At 36.8% G+C, this 18,708-nt stretch overlaps 1 protein-coding gene and 1 long non-coding RNA gene across 2 annotated transcripts in view; both read right to left on the bottom strand.

Annotated features, from left to right (window-relative positions):
* Nucleotides 1-14,062, bottom strand: part of LOC113685047 (glutamyl aminopeptidase) — a 28,615-nt gene extending 14,553 nt beyond the window's left edge. Inside the window, exons 1-5 of the mRNA XM_027202498.2 lie at nt 13,648-14,062; nt 4,784-5,071; nt 3,816-3,993; nt 2,626-2,896; nt 2,014-2,134 (exon numbers count right to left, since the gene is read on the bottom strand). Coding sequence (XP_027058299.2) covers nt 2,014-2,134; nt 2,626-2,896; nt 3,816-3,993; nt 4,784-5,071; nt 13,648-13,846 — 1,057 coding nt within the window. The 5' untranslated portion in view covers nt 13,847-14,062. The remainder of the gene's footprint in view (nt 1-2,013; nt 2,135-2,625; nt 2,897-3,815; nt 3,994-4,783; nt 5,072-13,647) is intronic.
* Nucleotides 14,063-15,075: 1,013 nt separating this feature from the next.
* On the bottom strand, nt 15,076-15,734 carry LOC149049411 (uncharacterized). Its single transcript, XR_016183064.1, has 2 exons — nt 15,455-15,734; nt 15,076-15,265 (listed from the first exon to the last, which is right to left on the bottom strand). It is a non-coding gene; the product is annotated as an uncharacterized LOC149049411 (long non-coding RNA).
* Nucleotides 15,735-18,708: the final 2,974 nt, after the last annotated feature.

The following is an 18,708-nucleotide window of genomic DNA, read 5'->3' as shown; positions in this document are numbered from 1 at the left end:
CTTGTTAGGTGAACTAGAGCACAATTCAAACTTCTTTAGTGCATTTGATCTATTTGGCAATTTTCGATTTGGTGAAGGGGCAGGGGCTTAAAGTCACATGGCCATGAGCTAGCTTGAGGAGCCTCAGGGCAGGTTTTTCCATAAAGTTTTGACTTGAATTCCGTTCGTGATAGGAAACGTATTTAACAATGAAGAAAAGAAGAAGAAAAATAAACAGAGACATACATCCCCATAAACATTCGTTATTCATAATGAAAATTTACTATGACTTGCTCAAAATCTTTACAAGTGCAGTGCCACTGATATTCTATATTAGAGATGCACATTCTTGGCTGAGTTATAGCTAAGATCTTTTTTTTATTATTTGTATCATATTTTACACAATGTAATAACAGGAATTCATTTAGAAAAAAAAACAAACAAACAATCAAAAACAGTAATCCTTGCACAGCGACAACCCTAACCCTAAGCTAACCCTAAGACTTTCCTGCAAAAGCCAACAGTAACAAGTGTTCTGGTGGTGTGAGTAAATTACAGTCTTAAACCTTGAATGGTGTCGTAAGACCCCTCTAATAAGCCACTACTCTCAGCATAGCATCAAGTTTCTAATGAGCCTTCCCACCTTCTCCAACCCCAAACAAACACTCGAAAGTAAATTATTTAAAACACTTTATTTACAAATTAATTTCTAATAAATCAAATGTTCATGAATTTCTATTAAAGTCGACATCCACTTATAATAATAATAATAATAATAATAATAATAATAACTTTATTCATGTGTCAATTATAAAAAATAGCAGTAATGAAATCACTAAGTAAGGACACAACAAAATAGTTTAAATAAAATAGTAAATAGCTAAAATATTGATATTCAAATAATTTACATGTAAGATATGTACAGATTCTATCTCGAAACTAGCTCACTCTCTCTACTACTCTCTAATAAATAGCTAAATATTAATATAAGAATAATTTACACGTAAAATAAGTAAATCTCTCTCTAAAACCCGCTCACTCTCTCTACCCACACACTCACGATTGTAATTCATCCATTCGCAATATAAATAATTAATTAAATTATGTTTATAATTAAATGAGACTGAAAATTTGCGGTCAGCAGAATTAGGCCAGGGCACCTTGATTCCCCGACGATAAAAGACGGAGGGGGGGGGGGAGAAAATCTGAGCCAAACAAAATCTGAGCCAAACAAAATCTGAGCCTAACAAAAAAAAAAAACAAAAAACAAAAAAAAAAAAAAACATAACTAAGAATCATGCGCTGCAAACCAAGCAGTCCACACAGCCACCATCGCCCATAAGCATTTCCAAATCCAATCCTCTGACTGCCCTCTTAAAACCCGCTAGTGAATGCAAAGTCCTAGTACGGGAAGGTAGCTTAGCCCATAGCACAGGTCCTAAATACCTAAGGGAATGCTTGCCATAATGAATAGAGTTAAATCTTGGAATAGCAAATTCTTTAACTCTTAAGTTATACACTATATGATTTGTTGAAAATAAATCTTGTATATAACTTGGTGCTAGCTTAAATTTTACTTTATACATGATGGTCGCAATATCTTGCAATCTACGGTTCATTAAGGTGGGCAATTTAGCCCATTCTAGCAACTGCTTATAGTTAGTATTCTAGTCACAGAAAACTGCCCTAAGACCCCTCTCCTGGACACGCTCCACTTTTTTTGCATCACTTCCCCTACAAAAATGCCATATTGTACTGCAGTATGTCAAATAGGGCAAGACTGCAGCCTTATACAGTTGCAGCTTAGCAGTGGTTGGAATCAAGTTGCGCAACCTTGTCATTACTCCCACTCTCTGACTAGCTTTTTTACAAAGCTCACTTATATGGTCATTAAAAGTCAATTGAGAATCGATGTTTACACCTAATAATTACACCACTTCTTTACATGGACGCCATTGACTTAAATAACTGAATTTGAAGGTAAAAACCTTACCAACTTTAGGCAGGGATGGGTGTTAATGGTAAAAAACTTACCAGCTTTAGGCAGGGGATAATCAATACCGAAGTACTCTTCCATGTAATTCAACATTCTGACGCCAACATCTTTAGCATAGTCTACTTGATCAATTTGATCTGGTGGAGCATAAAATGTCATCTACCGAAGAAAAATAGGCTATTAAATAAACCATAAAATAACAGCAATAATTATTATTATCTATCATTTATTCTATTCATCTTTATTGTTAAAATCTCATCTACCGAAGAAAAACGGGAAATTTGAATCACTTATAGCACACCAAGGTGCATCAGTTAAATCGTATAAATTCATTTAGTCTTATTTCATACACTATCTTTTTTGATACCAAGAAAGCGAAACAGCAGATGTGGCTTACATTTTCATCGCAAGTCACATTAAAGATTTCTTGTTGAGTCTTTCTCTACGGGTTTGAAAAGAGCAAATCCTTACTCTATGCATTTGCAGTCCCTACATATTCGTTTCTAATATATTTTACTTATTGAGCAGGTTTTATAAACCATCCCTGTCATTACCCATTCACTATCTCTTTGGACATATTCGATAACACACTGAAGTCACTGAATGAGGGCATCCTATCACTTAATGTACAAAATGAATTAAGTACTTACATTTGTGCCACGTTTGGAAGTCACAGTCTTTCCTAAAAAGTCGCACACTACAAATGCAAGTAAGTAAGTTGGCATTTTCGGGGTTGTCTGGAAGTGATCAAACTGCCAACCTTCCTTCTTGACTGTTTTGTTGATTGGCATGTTAGATATGGATATATACATTGGATGATGAACCAGAGTCACTGCGAAGGTAGCTTTAAGGGCAGGTTCATCAAGACAAGGAAATGCCCTTCGTGCATCTGTCGGCTGAAATTGTGTTGCTGCAATTGTCCTACGATCACAATACAGACATAATAATAAACACTGTCCATCCTTACTAGTTTAATAGCGTTGGGGATAATGGTTCTTGGCACTTTCACAGCCAAGCAAAATCAGTCCTCTCGCGGTTAGTGATGGCGTGCACAACTTTTCAAGGGGGCTGAGTACTCCACAGTTTCTTTAAGTTATATGTCTTCCAACTGGCTCGGGACTGAATAAAAACTTCGTTGATGTATTATTGAATTAAGATTTCATTTCGTTAGTATGCCAAGTTTAAGAGTCAGCGCGAAGAGACAGTGATATCGATACGAGTAGACAACCCCAGAGGGTCTGAGATCAGATCAACTACAAAAGGCTAGAAACCACCGAACGTAACACAAGACAAAAAAAAGGAGGGTCCTGAGACTTGTTTCTTCCTGGTAAAGCCGTTGCTGTTATGGCGGGCAAAATGAAGGATAGTGAAGCCCTGTTGGTCCGTCGGTGTAACTGTACTTATATGGGTTATCTTCTCTCCCCCCGGGGCGCTGAGATTCGGATCAAAAAAAACTAAATAGATATGGTAAGCAGGTAATTTAGTGTTAACAACTGGGTTGAAAACGTAAATTAGCCACCGTAAAGGGTAAAAAGCTGACGTTTCGAGCGTTAGCCCTTCGTCAGAGCTCTGACAAAGGGCTAACGCTCGAAACGTCAGCTTTTTTATCTTTTACGGTGGCTAATTTATGTTTTCAACCCAGTTGTTAACGCTAAATTACCTGCTATACTCTCCCGCCGACGCAGCACCACAGTTTCTTTAGAAACTTACCCATTTATAGATATAGTAAGGACTGATCCGCGGACTTTTACCCCTTTCTTCAATCCCCTCCCTATCCACTGATAATCATGAGTGGCATGATGTTGTTTGATAAAAATAAATAATGCAGCAGATAACTTACACTTCTGTTCCATCCCTTCTTTTGTAGGTACTCTTGTACAATCCAGCGAGGTCATCCCTCAGCCACGCCTTAAACTTCATCTTGACTTTGTATTCACCTTCCTTTAAATGTGACTTCATTATAAGAACATAGAACTGGTTTTTGTCGAACTTGAACTTGTCCTGTATTTCAAGCAATTCTGATAAATTTGAAAAAGTGCATTTAAAAAAAGCAAACATTTTCACTCATATCCAAAGGCCAAAATAAAGCCACAGAAACAATGGCATCTCATGATATAAACTCCTGCCAAACCCTAACCCAACAGGCCATTTAAGAGACGCACGATTGTTGCGTTTTGAAAGATTTTAAAAGTGCCAAGGTTTTCGTGGGAAAAATAAATTTATCCTGAAGCAAATATTGCTGCTGTAGTTTGTATCAGGAGGCAAATCTTGTAAATTAGATAATCGTTGCCGGCAAGAAATACTTTATCTTCGCGATATGAAAAAAGGGCATTAAATTTCGCGATTCAAGCGCTCTCAACTTCACTAATTTTTCAAAATGTCTTCACTCTTGACGATTGAAACAAACAACACAAAACAAAACGAAGCTAAACTGATCACAAATTATGGGAGGATTGCAGGCAGTTTTGAGCCATCTCCATTTCGAAGTAGTGTAAAATCAAACTCGATGTAGTGGCATTTTTTTCTTAAGGTATCACCTGCGCAATGTTAAAAATGATTGAAATACTCCGAAAATGTAAGAGACGATCGTTTACGTTGCGTTCATAAGCATGAACTTCAGTAACAATCCTTTATCTTCGGAAATGAAAGCCGTGTAGCAAACGGCATCGGATGCATCCTCACAATTTCGCCCTCACCCTGACCTTACCTCCCCACACGAAAGCCCTCAACGCTTGCTATTCAAAGCGTCTTACTATACACACTAAGAGTCCAACACTTACTTGTGGGAGAATGGTTACACCTGCTCACCTTCATTTGAAAATTCAACTACTGAGGCAGAGGTAACATTCATCAAGTTTACATGAACAAGAATAACTTTAGTCGGTTTTGAAACTTTCAAATGGATGTCCACATCTCCATAAAACTCCAGTTTCTCCAGGTCAATGTGCAGCTCAACGTCATAATGTATGGGAGTTATGTAGTCAGGAAGACGAACATTCCACCACACCTCAGTGCCGGCTGTTGTTGGACCATGAGTCCCCCCCTGGGGAACTGTGGGGCTCGGTTCAGCAACACAGGGAGTTGTCTTGCCTGTATCTGTGGTGAGAAATAAGAGCACCTCCTCATCGTCTCCCTTACCGCTATTTGTACTTATTTCCTGGCACTATACGCGTTTTTGATCTTCCTCTACTTCTTTCATTCATTACTAAAAGAAGTGAGTGTCACTGCTGTAAGGTCATCAGGTTTATTCGGACAAAATGGGGTTTTGGTAGACTAATAGTTCTCCGTGCTTCTGCGTACAATAAAATAGTTAGGTTTTCGATACTAATGAACACCTCTGACCTAGCGATTTTATGGTATTTAAAATCTCGAAAACTCTTTCCCCAAAAGGATGGTAATTTTTTGAACCACCTTGCATTTCAAAACAAACATCGAACACTCTCATAAGGATTCCATGTGGTATTAGAACTGTAGCAACTGGGTAAATATTTCTGACTGCCGAGCACAGTCAGTCAGAAATATTTATCGAATTCCCACAGAATACCTCATGCAAAGCTAATGAAAGAGTGCGATGTTCCTGTAGAAATGTCACGCAATTCATAAAATGGCTTTAATCTTAAGTGTAGATGAATCTTCCAAGTTTTTTCATACAATAAAATCGTTAGGTCAGAAATGTTTTTGAAGCGTTGAAAGCCATGCAATGTTACCATGTTCATAATGGCTCGGGAAACTCTCCAACACCGAAAAAAAATTGGGTAAGCTTGAGATTTCTTAACAAACATTCGGTGCTCTGAAGAAGTTTCCTAAATGGAAAGTCGATGAAAATTTCTGTCTCCGAGGTATATAATCCCTTTAAACCTTTAACTCCCAAGATCTAATTATTAATTCTTCTTACTGTCTGTCACAGTTCTTGTGGTGTTAGTTTGGAGAATTATGTGTTGGATCAACTTATAATCCCCTGGCTGATATTTTTCTTTATTCTCATCACTTGTCTGCTTGATATTGTATTGATATTGTAGGGAGAAATTCTGTCTTTGTCACTCATGGGAGTTTAAGGGTTAAAGAAGAAGTAGGATCCAGAAAAGCACTTTTTTTTCAAGGCACCCTTGGAAAGAAAGAATAATACATCTCAGCTTCATTGTCTGTAGTTCATAATGTGCAGCAGTATTATCCTACTTAAATAATAATCAGTTGAAGCTCTGGCCATTATTGGCATAACAGTTAAGGTTGTCAGGCATATATGCCATGCTTACAACTTGATTGAAGTTACAGGCTATTTTAAATTTCTCACTTGGTCTTGATTGCCTCATGGCTGTTTGCACTGTAAACATTGACTAGAAGATCTAACACATGTCTATTTACATAAGCTGCAGAATTATTGCCCATTTCTGTCCTGCTGAATATCATGAATGCACTTGTGTTTTTATTTTTTATGTAAGGAGAGTATTGCTTGAAAAATCCACCTCAAATACTGTCAGAACGCTGCATAAAGATAGTTTGTGAAATTTTACTGTAGTTCAAATTGGTTGTTGCCATCATACCATTATTTAGACTAGTATCATCATGTTTAATCACAACTACTGTTTTTGTTTACACTGAGTAGTTATGTTAGATTTAGATGCGATTAAAATACACGAGATTACCTTTCTGGCCCTGCTTTCAACTTCTTCCTTCAAGTGTCGATAAGGTTAGGTATGTACAAATGGACTGAATAATGTATAATAGATAAGAACAATCTTAATGCCTATGGAATATATGCTCTTTTGATTGTTTACTTATAAGTCATTTACAATCACCTGCATTACATAAAAATATAAGCGCAAGTGCCATCACAGAGAACAGAATTAGTTAGTATTCTGAATTTTATGTTAATGTTCATCTTTTATAACCTCTAAACAATGTTCATGGTACCAACAGCCATGGCATGGTTGCCAAAATCATAAATTTTTGAAATTCCCTGATTTTTCCATGTAATAAATGTTAAACATCCCTGACCAACTGAATAAACAATTTCACAAACGAGTCCTTTTGGTGGCTCAACCTTTCCTCACTGTCATCCTTTCCAGTTACAGACAGAGTGGATGAAGTGATAATTCCTTGGTCAAGACAATAAGAAATCGAACACCTTTCATGTCCATGAAATATATTGTGGACTTTCAAAGGTTAAAAGAAATTTATGTAGAAGAAAAAAAATATGTATGATTTCATTCACAAACCAACTTGAACTTGCATTACAAAGGAAAAAGATAGGTTAATCAGTAATTTGTCAACTGTTCTACACAATGTATTTGATAAGGATCTCATCAACAACAACAACAACAACAACAACAACTTTATTGTTTATTTATTTTTTTTTATTTTTTCACCCCAAAATATACAAGAAAGAAAAATTTATAATAATAGTACAGACAATCATAGGGGTGCTGGCTGCCCGAAATAACCTAAGAGTTAAAAATGCCAGGCAGCCAGTTGAAAGAAAAGATGTTTAAATATTTAGGTCAGGGACACAAAAACAAAGAGATACAGAAACGCACACAAAGGTAAACTACCAGTATATTAAAGAGACTAAAATTCATATATTGCAAAACAGTATTATTTCCATTTTAAAGTTACACAGACAATACAGATGTCTAGTTATCTTTGATAAATTGCTGCTTTACTTTCTTTTTAAACAAAGACAATGAAGATAATTTTATATCTTCGTCAATGGAATTCCATACTGATGGACCTTGAAATCTGATATTGAATATACCATAATTTGTTCTTGCTTTTGGAAGATAATAAGACTGTTTTGCACCAAGCCTTGTATTATAGGAATGGATTTGCGAAATTTTACTAAAAAAAGAACTAAAGACTGATGGCAATAATTGATTATGATATTTATACATAAAGATTGCTAAATGAAAAGTTACTAGGTCTAGGAATTTTCTAATTTCAAGAGATTTAAATAAAGGACTAGAGTGCTCATCAAATCTAGAAAAGGTAATTAATCGCATAGCTCTTTCTTGTAAAATGAAAATTGGTTGAAGAGTGGTCTTATAGGTATTTCCCCAGATAATTATTCCATAGGTCAAAAAAGGATATATAAGTGCATAATATAAGCTTCATAAAATATCTAGGCCAACATGATAACGAAGTTTAGAGAGGATACCAGTGCTTCTTCTAATTTTCTTAACAATGCAATCAACATGGTGTTTCCAATTCAAGTGTGAATCAATTAGAATGCCCAGATACCTTATACAGAACTCTTGCTTAAGTTCCTTATTATCTATAGCCAGCATGAAATTTTGACATTCAAGTTTCTTTTGAGGTGCGTGGAAAATTACAAAATTTGACTTTTCTACATTGAGTGAGAACTTATTAGCATAGAGCCATATGTGAATATTATTTATCTCAACATTTATGTTCGATTCTAGCATGGAGAAAGTTTTACTTTTATAAAACAAATTTGCATCATCTGCAAAGAGATGAAATTCAAAGATATCTGAGCAGCAATGAAAATCATTTACATAGAGGGCCAAGTACTGATCCCTGTGGTACTCTATAACTTACATTACATTTTGTGGATGTTGCATTATTGACAATAACAAGTTGTTGTCGGCCACTGAGGTAGGAAATAAACCAATCCTTGGCAAGACCTCGAATACCGTAATACTCTAGTTTGTTGATCAAAATTTGATGATTAACGGTGTCAAATGCTTTGGTAAAATCAAGGAATATACCACAGGAATAGCTTCGATCATCAATTGCTTTCTGAATTTTGTCAATTATGCAAAGAATTGCATGGTCAGTACTGTGCTTAGTTCTGAAACCATATTGGTTTTCAAATAAAACTTTGTGTTTTTCTAAGAATTTGATTAGTCTATTATATACAAGTTTTTCAAGGAGCTTACTAAAGACAGAGATAAGGGAGATGGGACGGTAATTGCACAAGGATGACTGTGATCCTTTTTTGAACACGGATACAACATTTGCTATTTTAAAATCACTGGGAACAACTCCGGTTGAAATAGAAGCATTAAAAACTATCTCCAAAGGTTTTGATATATAGGCTTTTAGCATTTTTAGTATATCAATTGGAATGCTGAATGGTCCTAAAGACTTGCCAGTTTTAAACTTAGATATTTCAGTTTCAATTCCACTACAAGTTACAGGAAAAAAATAAAAATTATTACATACAGGATTATTCAGATATACCATTGGGCTATTGGATACACTTGGTATTTGACTTTCTAGGTTGTTACCAATATTGGCAAAATAATCATTAAATACATCGGCAGTAAGTTTAGGTTCAGTTATTTCTAAGTTGTTTTCTACAATCTTAATGAGCCTTTGGCTAGTTTGCGGCTTAAATTTTACTATTTGTTTAATCCCTTTCCAGATCCTTTTACCATCCTTAATATTTTGAAAAAAATATTCATTATAAATTATATTTTTTTTTGCTAATTTTTAGAAGATGGTTTAATTTGTTCCTGTAAAGCTTAAATTTTGTATGGTAATAGGTAGATTTTGTCTTGAGGTATTTCTTATAATAATTATTTTTAATTTGAATAGACTTTCGTAGAGCTTTAGATATCCATGGTTTTGATTTAAGCTTTACTTCCCTCCTAGATAGTTGTTTGACTGATATATGTTTGTTGATTATGCTAGATATTTTAAAGTAAAAAGATTTAAACATATTGCATGCACTATTATTGGATGCAAAAATAGTTTCCCAGTCAATTAGTTGAATCTCACTAATGAAAGCCTGCTGATCAAATTTAGAGTAATCTCTTTTGAATATTTTAACATTGCTAGGAGGTGATGAAAATTTATTAAAAATTAGGAAATTGGGAAAGTTATCAGAGAGATCATACACTATATTACCACTGTTTGTAAAATGCTCAATTGAATTGAAAAAAATATTATCAATTAAAGTTGATGAATGATTTGTGATTCTTGTTGGTTGCATTATATAGGGCTGAAAAAAATTAGAACCCACAGTGTTAAGGAAACCATCAGTTGCTGAGTGTGATTTAAATTTCAAAAGATCTATGTTAAAGTCTCCCATGATTATACAAGTTTTGTTTTCTTGATTAATTCTATCAGCTGTGGAGCTCACATATTCAATAAATCTTTCTAAGTCACCATTTGGATGCCTATAAATTATTCCACAGAGTAAGCTGGAATGACAATTATTATGTACCTGAATCCATAAGGCTTCAAAATCATCAGCAGGTTATTGTAAATGCAGGTCTTATGTTAAAATTTAAGTTGTTTTTTATGTAGAAGGCAACTCCCCCAGCATTGGAAAGGCTTGGCTGGGAGAGATACTGATATCCCCATAAATCAGTGCTAGATATAGGAGTCTGATCAATTTTCTTTTTGATTTCAGTAAGACCAATCAATGAGAAAGGAAAATATAGCTCTGATAACATGTTTGACAATTTATCATAATAAGCTGATAGGCTCCTAATATTACAACTAATCAAAGAAAAAGATTGACCACTCAATAGACACTTGTTGATGTCATAATTACTATGAAAATCATGAGTACTATAGAAACAGAAATTGTTTTCCAAAGGCATGTTTAGGTCAGCATCTAGATCAGTGAGGTGTGGGATGTTACTAGGAGAATTGATACTTAAAGATGGAAGTGAATTGGCCAAGTCACAGGCCACATCACTAGTGTCAGTTACACATTTTAAACAATTCATCAAATCGTAAAAGATCAGAAAACAAATACTAATCTAGTTTGTATCTTCTGAAGATCCTCTTTGTTATTAATATGGTGAATGGCAGACTGGTAGATACTCACAATGTTAAACAGATACAATATATCACACGCTACAGAGCACTATACTCAAATTGACTCCAATTTCCTCAAGAGTGAAGAAATAAGCAGCCATCTTGTCTGCTAACCGCTGACCGATCATCATCACATCACAAAATCTCATCACAAAAAGACTTGTAAGTGTCACTATCTTTCATCACAAAGAGGGCCAAGCCATGATGAACAACATATTTACCTGAAATTTCACTTTTCCCTGACTTCATTTAACCCTTTAACTCCCATGAGTGACCAAGACAGAATTTCTCCTTACAATATCAATGCAATATCAAACAGATAAGTGATGAAAATTGAGAAAAATTTCAATTTGGGGATAATTAGTTGATCCAATACTAAATTCTCTGAACTAACATTATATGAATTCTATGGTTGACATTAAGGAGAACTTCAAATTTTATCTGGGAGTTAAAGGGTTAAAGTTTTCCCTGACCTTGAATAAATTTATTTTTCCTTTACTTTTCCCGCGGACCTGTGACAACCATGCATGAGGCAGCTTATGTAAATAGACATCTATTAGATCCTCTAGTCATTATGTTTATGGTGCTAACAGCCACAAGGCAACCAAGACTGCCAGTGAATGAGAAATTTAAAACAGCCTGTCACTTCAAACAAGTTATAAGCATGGCATAGATGCCTGACAACCTTAACTGTTTGGGCAGAGCTTCAAGTGACTATTTTTTACGTAAGATAATACTGTTGCACATTAAGAAATACAGACTACGAAGCTGAGATGTATCACTCTTACCTACCTGGGGTGCCTTGTGCATTCTTGATTGTTAAATAAATATCAGTTCAACATATACATTTCTTAGCCTATAATTGTTGTTCTTAAGACAAACCAATATTAAGAAAATGAAGACACTTTGTGATCTGTAATACAATACATCACCATTTTGGCATGTGAGGTGACATCTAAACAGTGTCAAAACAGTCACTGATTCAAGAGCTTGTTTTGTGGTATTTAAAGCAAAAAAACCAAACCACCTTCAATGTTTATTTTACAGGTGTTGGTTGAAAGCTTGCCTTTTTGAAGGAAAAAAAAAAAACAACAACAACAGCAATAGTAATAAGAAAAACAAGTAGGAAGAAATTCAAATATCAATTATAGTCATGCAGCTATGACATAGAATAATTTTAACATGTTGCATTTTGCCAAGGCTCAATTTCCAAGGGGAGTCTTAAGAACAAGTCTTTATCACATAATCGTATAGTGATCGAATGGTCTTAATCAATCGATGGTGATGCCGAGTTGCATGCATACTGAAGGACAGAAAAGTACAAAGTTCATGAAATAAATTCCGTACACCTGTTTTCCGATTTGGACTGTTTGAGACAACAGATGCACTTACTTTCAGTTTCGATAAGTTTACCACGAACGCAATCAACCTGTTCAAACTGCCAAGTATCACGTCTGACTGTCTGACTGAATCTGACTCGAAGTGATGCTCTACTGCAGCCATGTTTGTTTCCTGACAAGGTTGAGCTCGATGATGACATGCAAGATGGGGACATAATCAAGATGGCAGCCTTATTGCTCGATTTTCTTGCAATAATTTCATATGGTAAGGAAGCATTATAGAGGCTGAAACTTTGTGGAGTATTCTATCTTTGTATTAGGTTTTTTGGTGGAAAGAAAAAGAATACTTCTCGGGACCCTACTAATCCTTTGAGATAATCCGCCATTCCGCCAATTTACCGTTCCACCGTTTTATAATTCTGTGGAATAACTCAAGGTATCGTATTTCGAAGCCAACTCGCCGATTCAAACGATAAAATGCTCTCTTTTCAAAGGAAAAAAAAGGATTGCTTCAAAGCTTCCATGATGTGCAGATCACATTAACTGAGATATTTCTGTAAGAAAAAGTTTTGCTTTAAATTATGCGTCAGAGGAAGTCGCTGTGAAATTATTCTGAGATGTTTATCATCTTTTGTAGTGTCAGAATAAGAACTTTTAAAAACGATTATATCCTCGGATCTACATAATTCGCTGATTTAAACGGTAAAATGCTCTCTCTTCGGACCGATCACATCTCTCTCTCTCTCTCTCTCTCTCTCTCTCTCTCTCTCTCTCTCTCTCTCTCTCTCTCTCTCTCTCTCTCTCTCTCTCTCTCTCTCTCTCTCTCTCTCTCTCTCTCTCTCTCTCTCTCTCTCTCTCTCTCTCTATATATATATATATATATTATATATATATATATATATATATATATATATGTAAATATATAATATATTTCTACAAGGAACATTTTTGTTGCTTAAAATCGCGCGCAATCCTAAAATGATTGCGAGATGCTTCTGCTGTCATCCGTAGTGTTACGGCAAGAACTGAAAATATAATGCGCTAGTAGCTATCAGCCAGAAATCACATGAGAAGGGAACTCAACAGTGTATCAACTGTGTATCAGACGACTAAGTAACTCCGAAACAAACCATCCAAAAACCCACGCCAAAAATAGCTTTCTTCAGCCCGGCAGACTTCCTACGCACTAGATTTAATGGGCAGAGGTCCCAGATTGATAACTTCAATTCATGCTTTTCAGAATGCAGATAGATCGGATCGACCACAGTAGCAACGCATTATTTACGATGCGTCACGCATCACACATCTTCATTTGCAAGATGCAAAACAACCGAGCCGGTCCAAAAATTCTTACTATAAAACCTAAGCAAGGTCTAGTAGCTCTGTTTCTTTGCAAAGCTGTCTCTAAGCACGTGGTATGAGGTGCGTTTACATGCATCTTACTCATTAGTGAGGTATAGTTCCTCAGTTCTTTTTGCCCCGTGGGGCCTTGTGTCCGAAGCTGAACCATGCTCTATTTTCCAAATACTATGTTGTGGTACTTACCTTTATTTCTCTGTCTTTCGGCCCCGAGTAAAGCTCCCAAAACGATTACCAAAATCAGTAACACAAATATTAGAATACCGCAGACAATGATCGTACGCTTGTTAACGATTCTGGAGTTATCTTTTGTCGGACCGCTTTCTTTAAATCCGGAACTCAAAGGCGAGCTTCCTGGTTCTTCCTTCAATGGTTTTAGCTCCATATCTGTGTCAAAAGGCTTCCGAATAGAATGGACGCTGTACTTTACACTAATCTCATTCCCCCCTGCGTTCTAAATTCCACTGACCCTGTTGACATTTTAGCTTGCGATTGCGTAACCTAGGAAACGACAATGGGGCCTTGAAAACGTAAAGGAAGGATCGAGATACGGGGATCGAGGATCGGGAATCTTTCAAGAGCGATTTCAATCATTTATTGCGGCATTCATTAGTCTCTAGGGAGTAGGAATGCAAGTTTTGCAGCCTGAGGCGATATAAGTAATAAAAGAATTAGTGGAGACTCGCTCCTCACCACCTGCGGGTGCACTAAATAATTGTCTGAAACCATTACAAGCTGAAATGTTGTTTATCGAAAAAGACAAGATATCATCTATGTTACAATAGAAAGCCTTGGCCCTGATAGAAAAAGTACACATACCTATTTCAATATTAGTTATAGTTAATCAACTTCGAAACGCCCACAATTTCAAAAACTGTCTACAGCAAAAATATAGATAGTTCATGTAACTGTTGATGGTAGGAATTTGACCTGATGGCGACGAAATATGCAAAATGCACACATCCGGCAGGAGCGGTGACACGCGCTTGAGAGGGAAGGGGGGGGGGGGGAGATTAGACGCCTCTGTCATCAGGCTCGCCTCGCACTTGCCTCCGCTCGTCTCAAGACAGAACGCAAATGAGGCTTGTTCTGCGGGATAATGATTTGGGAAATTAATGGACGTCATTTTTGTGGAATTCCTCTTTGATTTATTTCACACCTCTTGATGAACAAAAAAAGAAAAAAGAAACCAAATTGAAAGTGGAACACATCTTTTTTTGGCACGAAGGGGTTCAATGCGTTGACAGGTATTCGTTTACACATCAGCGCCGTTTCTGTCACTTAAATTGTACTGTTATCTGACTGTTTTAGTTGGGGTCCGTGACGACAAACTTTCCTTGATTTGAAAGCCGTTTCTTTGTCCATATCTTTTTTATGGAAGAGTCCATTGGTGCATTGATCACAAAGGGAGAATTGATATAAAAAACGACGACAACAACAACAAATCAAGCTGAAAAGGGGCTCCTCTTTTGCAGCAAATTATCTTCATTTCCTAAACCTGTGAGAATTCCATTCCAAAGTCTTAGTTTTCGAACCTCTCTTCCCCGTTAAAATGTTTTAATTTTCAAGTATGTTATATTTCCAATACGTTAGATTAGTCGAAAACATAGGCCACTTCGGAGCGACTGAAAAATCTCCTTAGGCTGTCGCAGAATTTAAGGGTCGATTAACCTTAACATCAAAGGTATTTCTGGTATGCTAAAGAGTGTTGCAGTGGACATCAGTGAAGAATACGGTAGCAACTAACCCTTATCCAAAAACTGTGTACAGAACAATCCCATTAGTTGCACAGCGCGTGTCCCGTCTGCAAGAGCGATTTGTGTATAAATCACCTGCATAAGGATTTGAACTAATTTATCATCGCTGCCTTTACTTGCATAGAAACGAAACGACACCGTTAAAACCCTCGCAGCTGCAAGGTTTGATATTCCAAGTGCGATTCCTTCTGGGCAACTTAAGCGTGTCAGTTCACTGAATAGAAGAAAACATTTACCTGATGCTTCGGAGCGCTCGTGGCCCAAAACTGCTCCTAACACTATGACCAGAATCAGCAGCACAGTAACGACTATTCCGCATATAATTATTTTGGTTTTGCTCACAAAAATCCCTGGAACTGATTCAGCAATGATCGCCTTCTCACCCATCGTTAATTCGTATGGCCGAAATGAAGTTCACCCGACACTTCTGCAGATCAGAGAATCTACCCTAGAGGTTTGAGAGCATGTGACGTCAGATATTTGATGGGGTTTTATGAACATGACTATTGTCTGCTATTTCTGTCACTCTAACCCCTCGCATATTAGCTGGAACTCAGCTAGTTTAGGGGGGAGGGGGTCTGAGAGCGCTTGTGATCCTCTCTTTTGTCGCAGGCGATGTGTACAGTCTGGTAGCGTTGCATCATGGGCGTAAAATATGAAGTAAGTCATTTGCATCCTGTCGCGGTTTAGTGAACCTATTTGGTGGCTGCAAGAATACCTTCGATGTACGTGAATGTAATGGGAATTCATTGTCTGCAGCCGTTCCTTCGAACGTTAAAAAGTGTTAACAGGCCTGAGCTACTTCTGTCATTCCTACGGCACTAGATCTGTAAATTGTTCTTTGGAGGCAACTGACGAGATTCAGAAAGAATCAAATCAGCAGTCTTGCTTAAGAATCTACACAAATGGCAGCAGTCGGTTACGCTCACAGCCGGTGGCTATGTGAAAAATTTTAAATTCAGAAGCGCGAGTCATTTACCAGGCAATCGACACCTGACATGCAAAAGCATTATAAAGAGAAAGAGACTTCTTGTACGCGAACTTTTTTCGAGTCATTCACCAGGTGTAAATACAAGATTCGTAGAAGGAGAAGCACTACGCCTCCTGGGAACGAATGAATGAGTTGCTAGTAATCCAATCTCGAGCCCAGGGTCATTTTGGCTCCTTGTCAGCAGTATGGTCGCCATATAATGACCTCTGGGAGAATCGATTAATGCAATTTTTTTGATTGGTTGATAAGAAAAAAATAGACTCCACACAGGAGGTGTGATTTACGGAAAGGATCGATCGGGCTGTGAGAAAAGCACTAACAACGATAATTTTGAATTGTTTTTACTGTTGTTGCTGTTGTTTGTTTTGTTTTTGTGTTTTTTTTTGCGTGAAAGTTTTCACTTGAGTACTGCCTGTCGATGTGCGAGAAAACATCCAACCAAAGCCGTTGCGTGCTGCAATGGCGGGAAGCTGTTCGTCATGGAACGATGCATTGCTGTCGTCGTTGTCAAAGACGTATGAGCGGAGATAAATCATTATATTAATTTGTTTTAAGAGAAAAGCAGAAAAGAAGGAATTGTAAAGGTCGTGTGAGCGTACGGAAGTGTACTAATGTAAAAGAGTTTAACATCAGAATAGCATAGTATTCAGCATCAAAGAATAAATCGAGAAGCCTAAACACGTAGGGAAATCGCGAAGAGAAGGGTTTCCTAAGCAAAACGAGAAATGAGGTATGTTGCCACCCAAAGCCCTTCTCGGGCCGTAGCTTCACTATCTGCTTTACCGCAAATAAACCACTCAACAGATCCATTATACCCACGTCTCGGGTACTCCAAGAAGACACTTCTAATGGAAACATGGAGGTAATCGTTTCATATTTATCGATCTTGCGACATACTAAATCTTCTTTCTCTATCACTTATACTGTAACACTAACTTAACAAAGCAATCAACAGGGATCGATATAGTCGAGAAGGCTGGCCAAAGAAGTCCTGAGGTCTCAGTTGTGAAGGTTTTACATGATGCTACATTTACAGCTGGTTTGCACTGTGATAAGCATTTTTTTTTACAATTTCAATAAACATGTGTGACATTCAAAATTCTATGACAGTATATTTTTGTCCAATTTACCATGATACGAAACATTAAACAGAGTTTAATTAATTCAAAATGAAAGTATTGAGCAATATATAGAGAGTTAAATTCTGTTTATATTTAGTTGACAGGACATGCAAATACTAAATAAAGAAAGGGTGAAGTATATATGCCTTACAGGAGGTAAGTTTCTGAAAAAACTGTGGTGCTGCGTCAGTGGGAGAGTATAACAGTGTAATTTAGTGTTATCAACCGAGTTGAAAACGTAAATTGGCCACCGTAAAGAGTTAAAAGGTTGACGTTTCGAGCGTTAGCCCTTCGTCAGAGCGGCTGGAGGAATTGTGGTTTGTGTGTGGGTTTACATGTAGAAAATGGAGCTACGCTATTGGTGGGAATATGGTGACGAGAGAACTAGAATAAGTTATAAAAAATTAGCTTTTATTGTTATTCACCATGATTAATAACCACAACTTTTTTTACGAAATAGAATAAATTAGTTGAATGAAAAGTGCTCGTTGATGCCGGTGGGGATTAAGTGCCGATTTGGAAGATAGATAGATAGACAGATAGTTTTATTAAAATTACCCTTGCAGCCCGAGGGCTGAATTACGATAATTTTTACAAATGTAAAAACGTAAATTAATTATAACTGTAGATTACATAATGATAAATTAAGAAAGTTAATTCAAAAGAATTTAACAATAATAAAACTTATCATTACGTAAACACTAAATTAATTAAGATACAACTAAAATTATTCGAAATCAGATCAATTAATAGATATGAGTTGTACATGGACGTGCTATCGGCAATGGCTTACAATAAAACTGTCTCTAAAACGATTGGTTTTAAAACGCGGGACTTGGAACTTGCGATTTTCCGTGTTCGTAACGTGCCAAGGTAAGGTGGCGGAAGTAGTGAATAAAGCTTGTGATTATAGTTATTACTTATCTCTTGTAACATTGAGTTACCAATCGCCTCCCTCCTGTCATACAAGGTAGGTATGTTAAAAACCTCTGGCGCAGTTCATCCACTTTGGGAGCCAAGGACATGACATTCGAGACAAATAAAGATGGTACATAAGCCGACAGTGAAACCTTCCCTTTTGCGTCTGTAGGGGCTGGGGTAATTTGTACACAGTTCGCAGGGTTGTGGCAGCGTAACGGAGCTGAAAACCAAGGACGGCCGCTAACTTTCCGTGTTGAAACAAGAGCAATCTGTTGGATGGAGACTCTCTCTCTCTTACGAGGCGACCCGCACGTTTCCCACGCTAAGAAGGCCATAGGGTGTTCAGAAAGGATTTACGAAGCTTGTAAGGCGGTTGTAGGCCATTAGCACGAGTATTAAAGGGGAGTTAAACGGAGCTCAAAAATATGCAGCCACACAAGGCGCAATACAAATCAAT

This window comes from Pocillopora damicornis, chromosome 2 (genome assembly GCF_964200805.1).
Source record: "Pocillopora damicornis chromosome 2, jaPocDami1.2, whole genome shotgun sequence".
NCBI lineage: Eukaryota > Metazoa > Cnidaria > Anthozoa > Scleractinia > Pocilloporidae > Pocillopora > Pocillopora damicornis.
The sequence above is the reverse complement of the archived record's forward strand: the minus strand, read 5'-3'. Positions and strand labels throughout refer to the sequence as shown.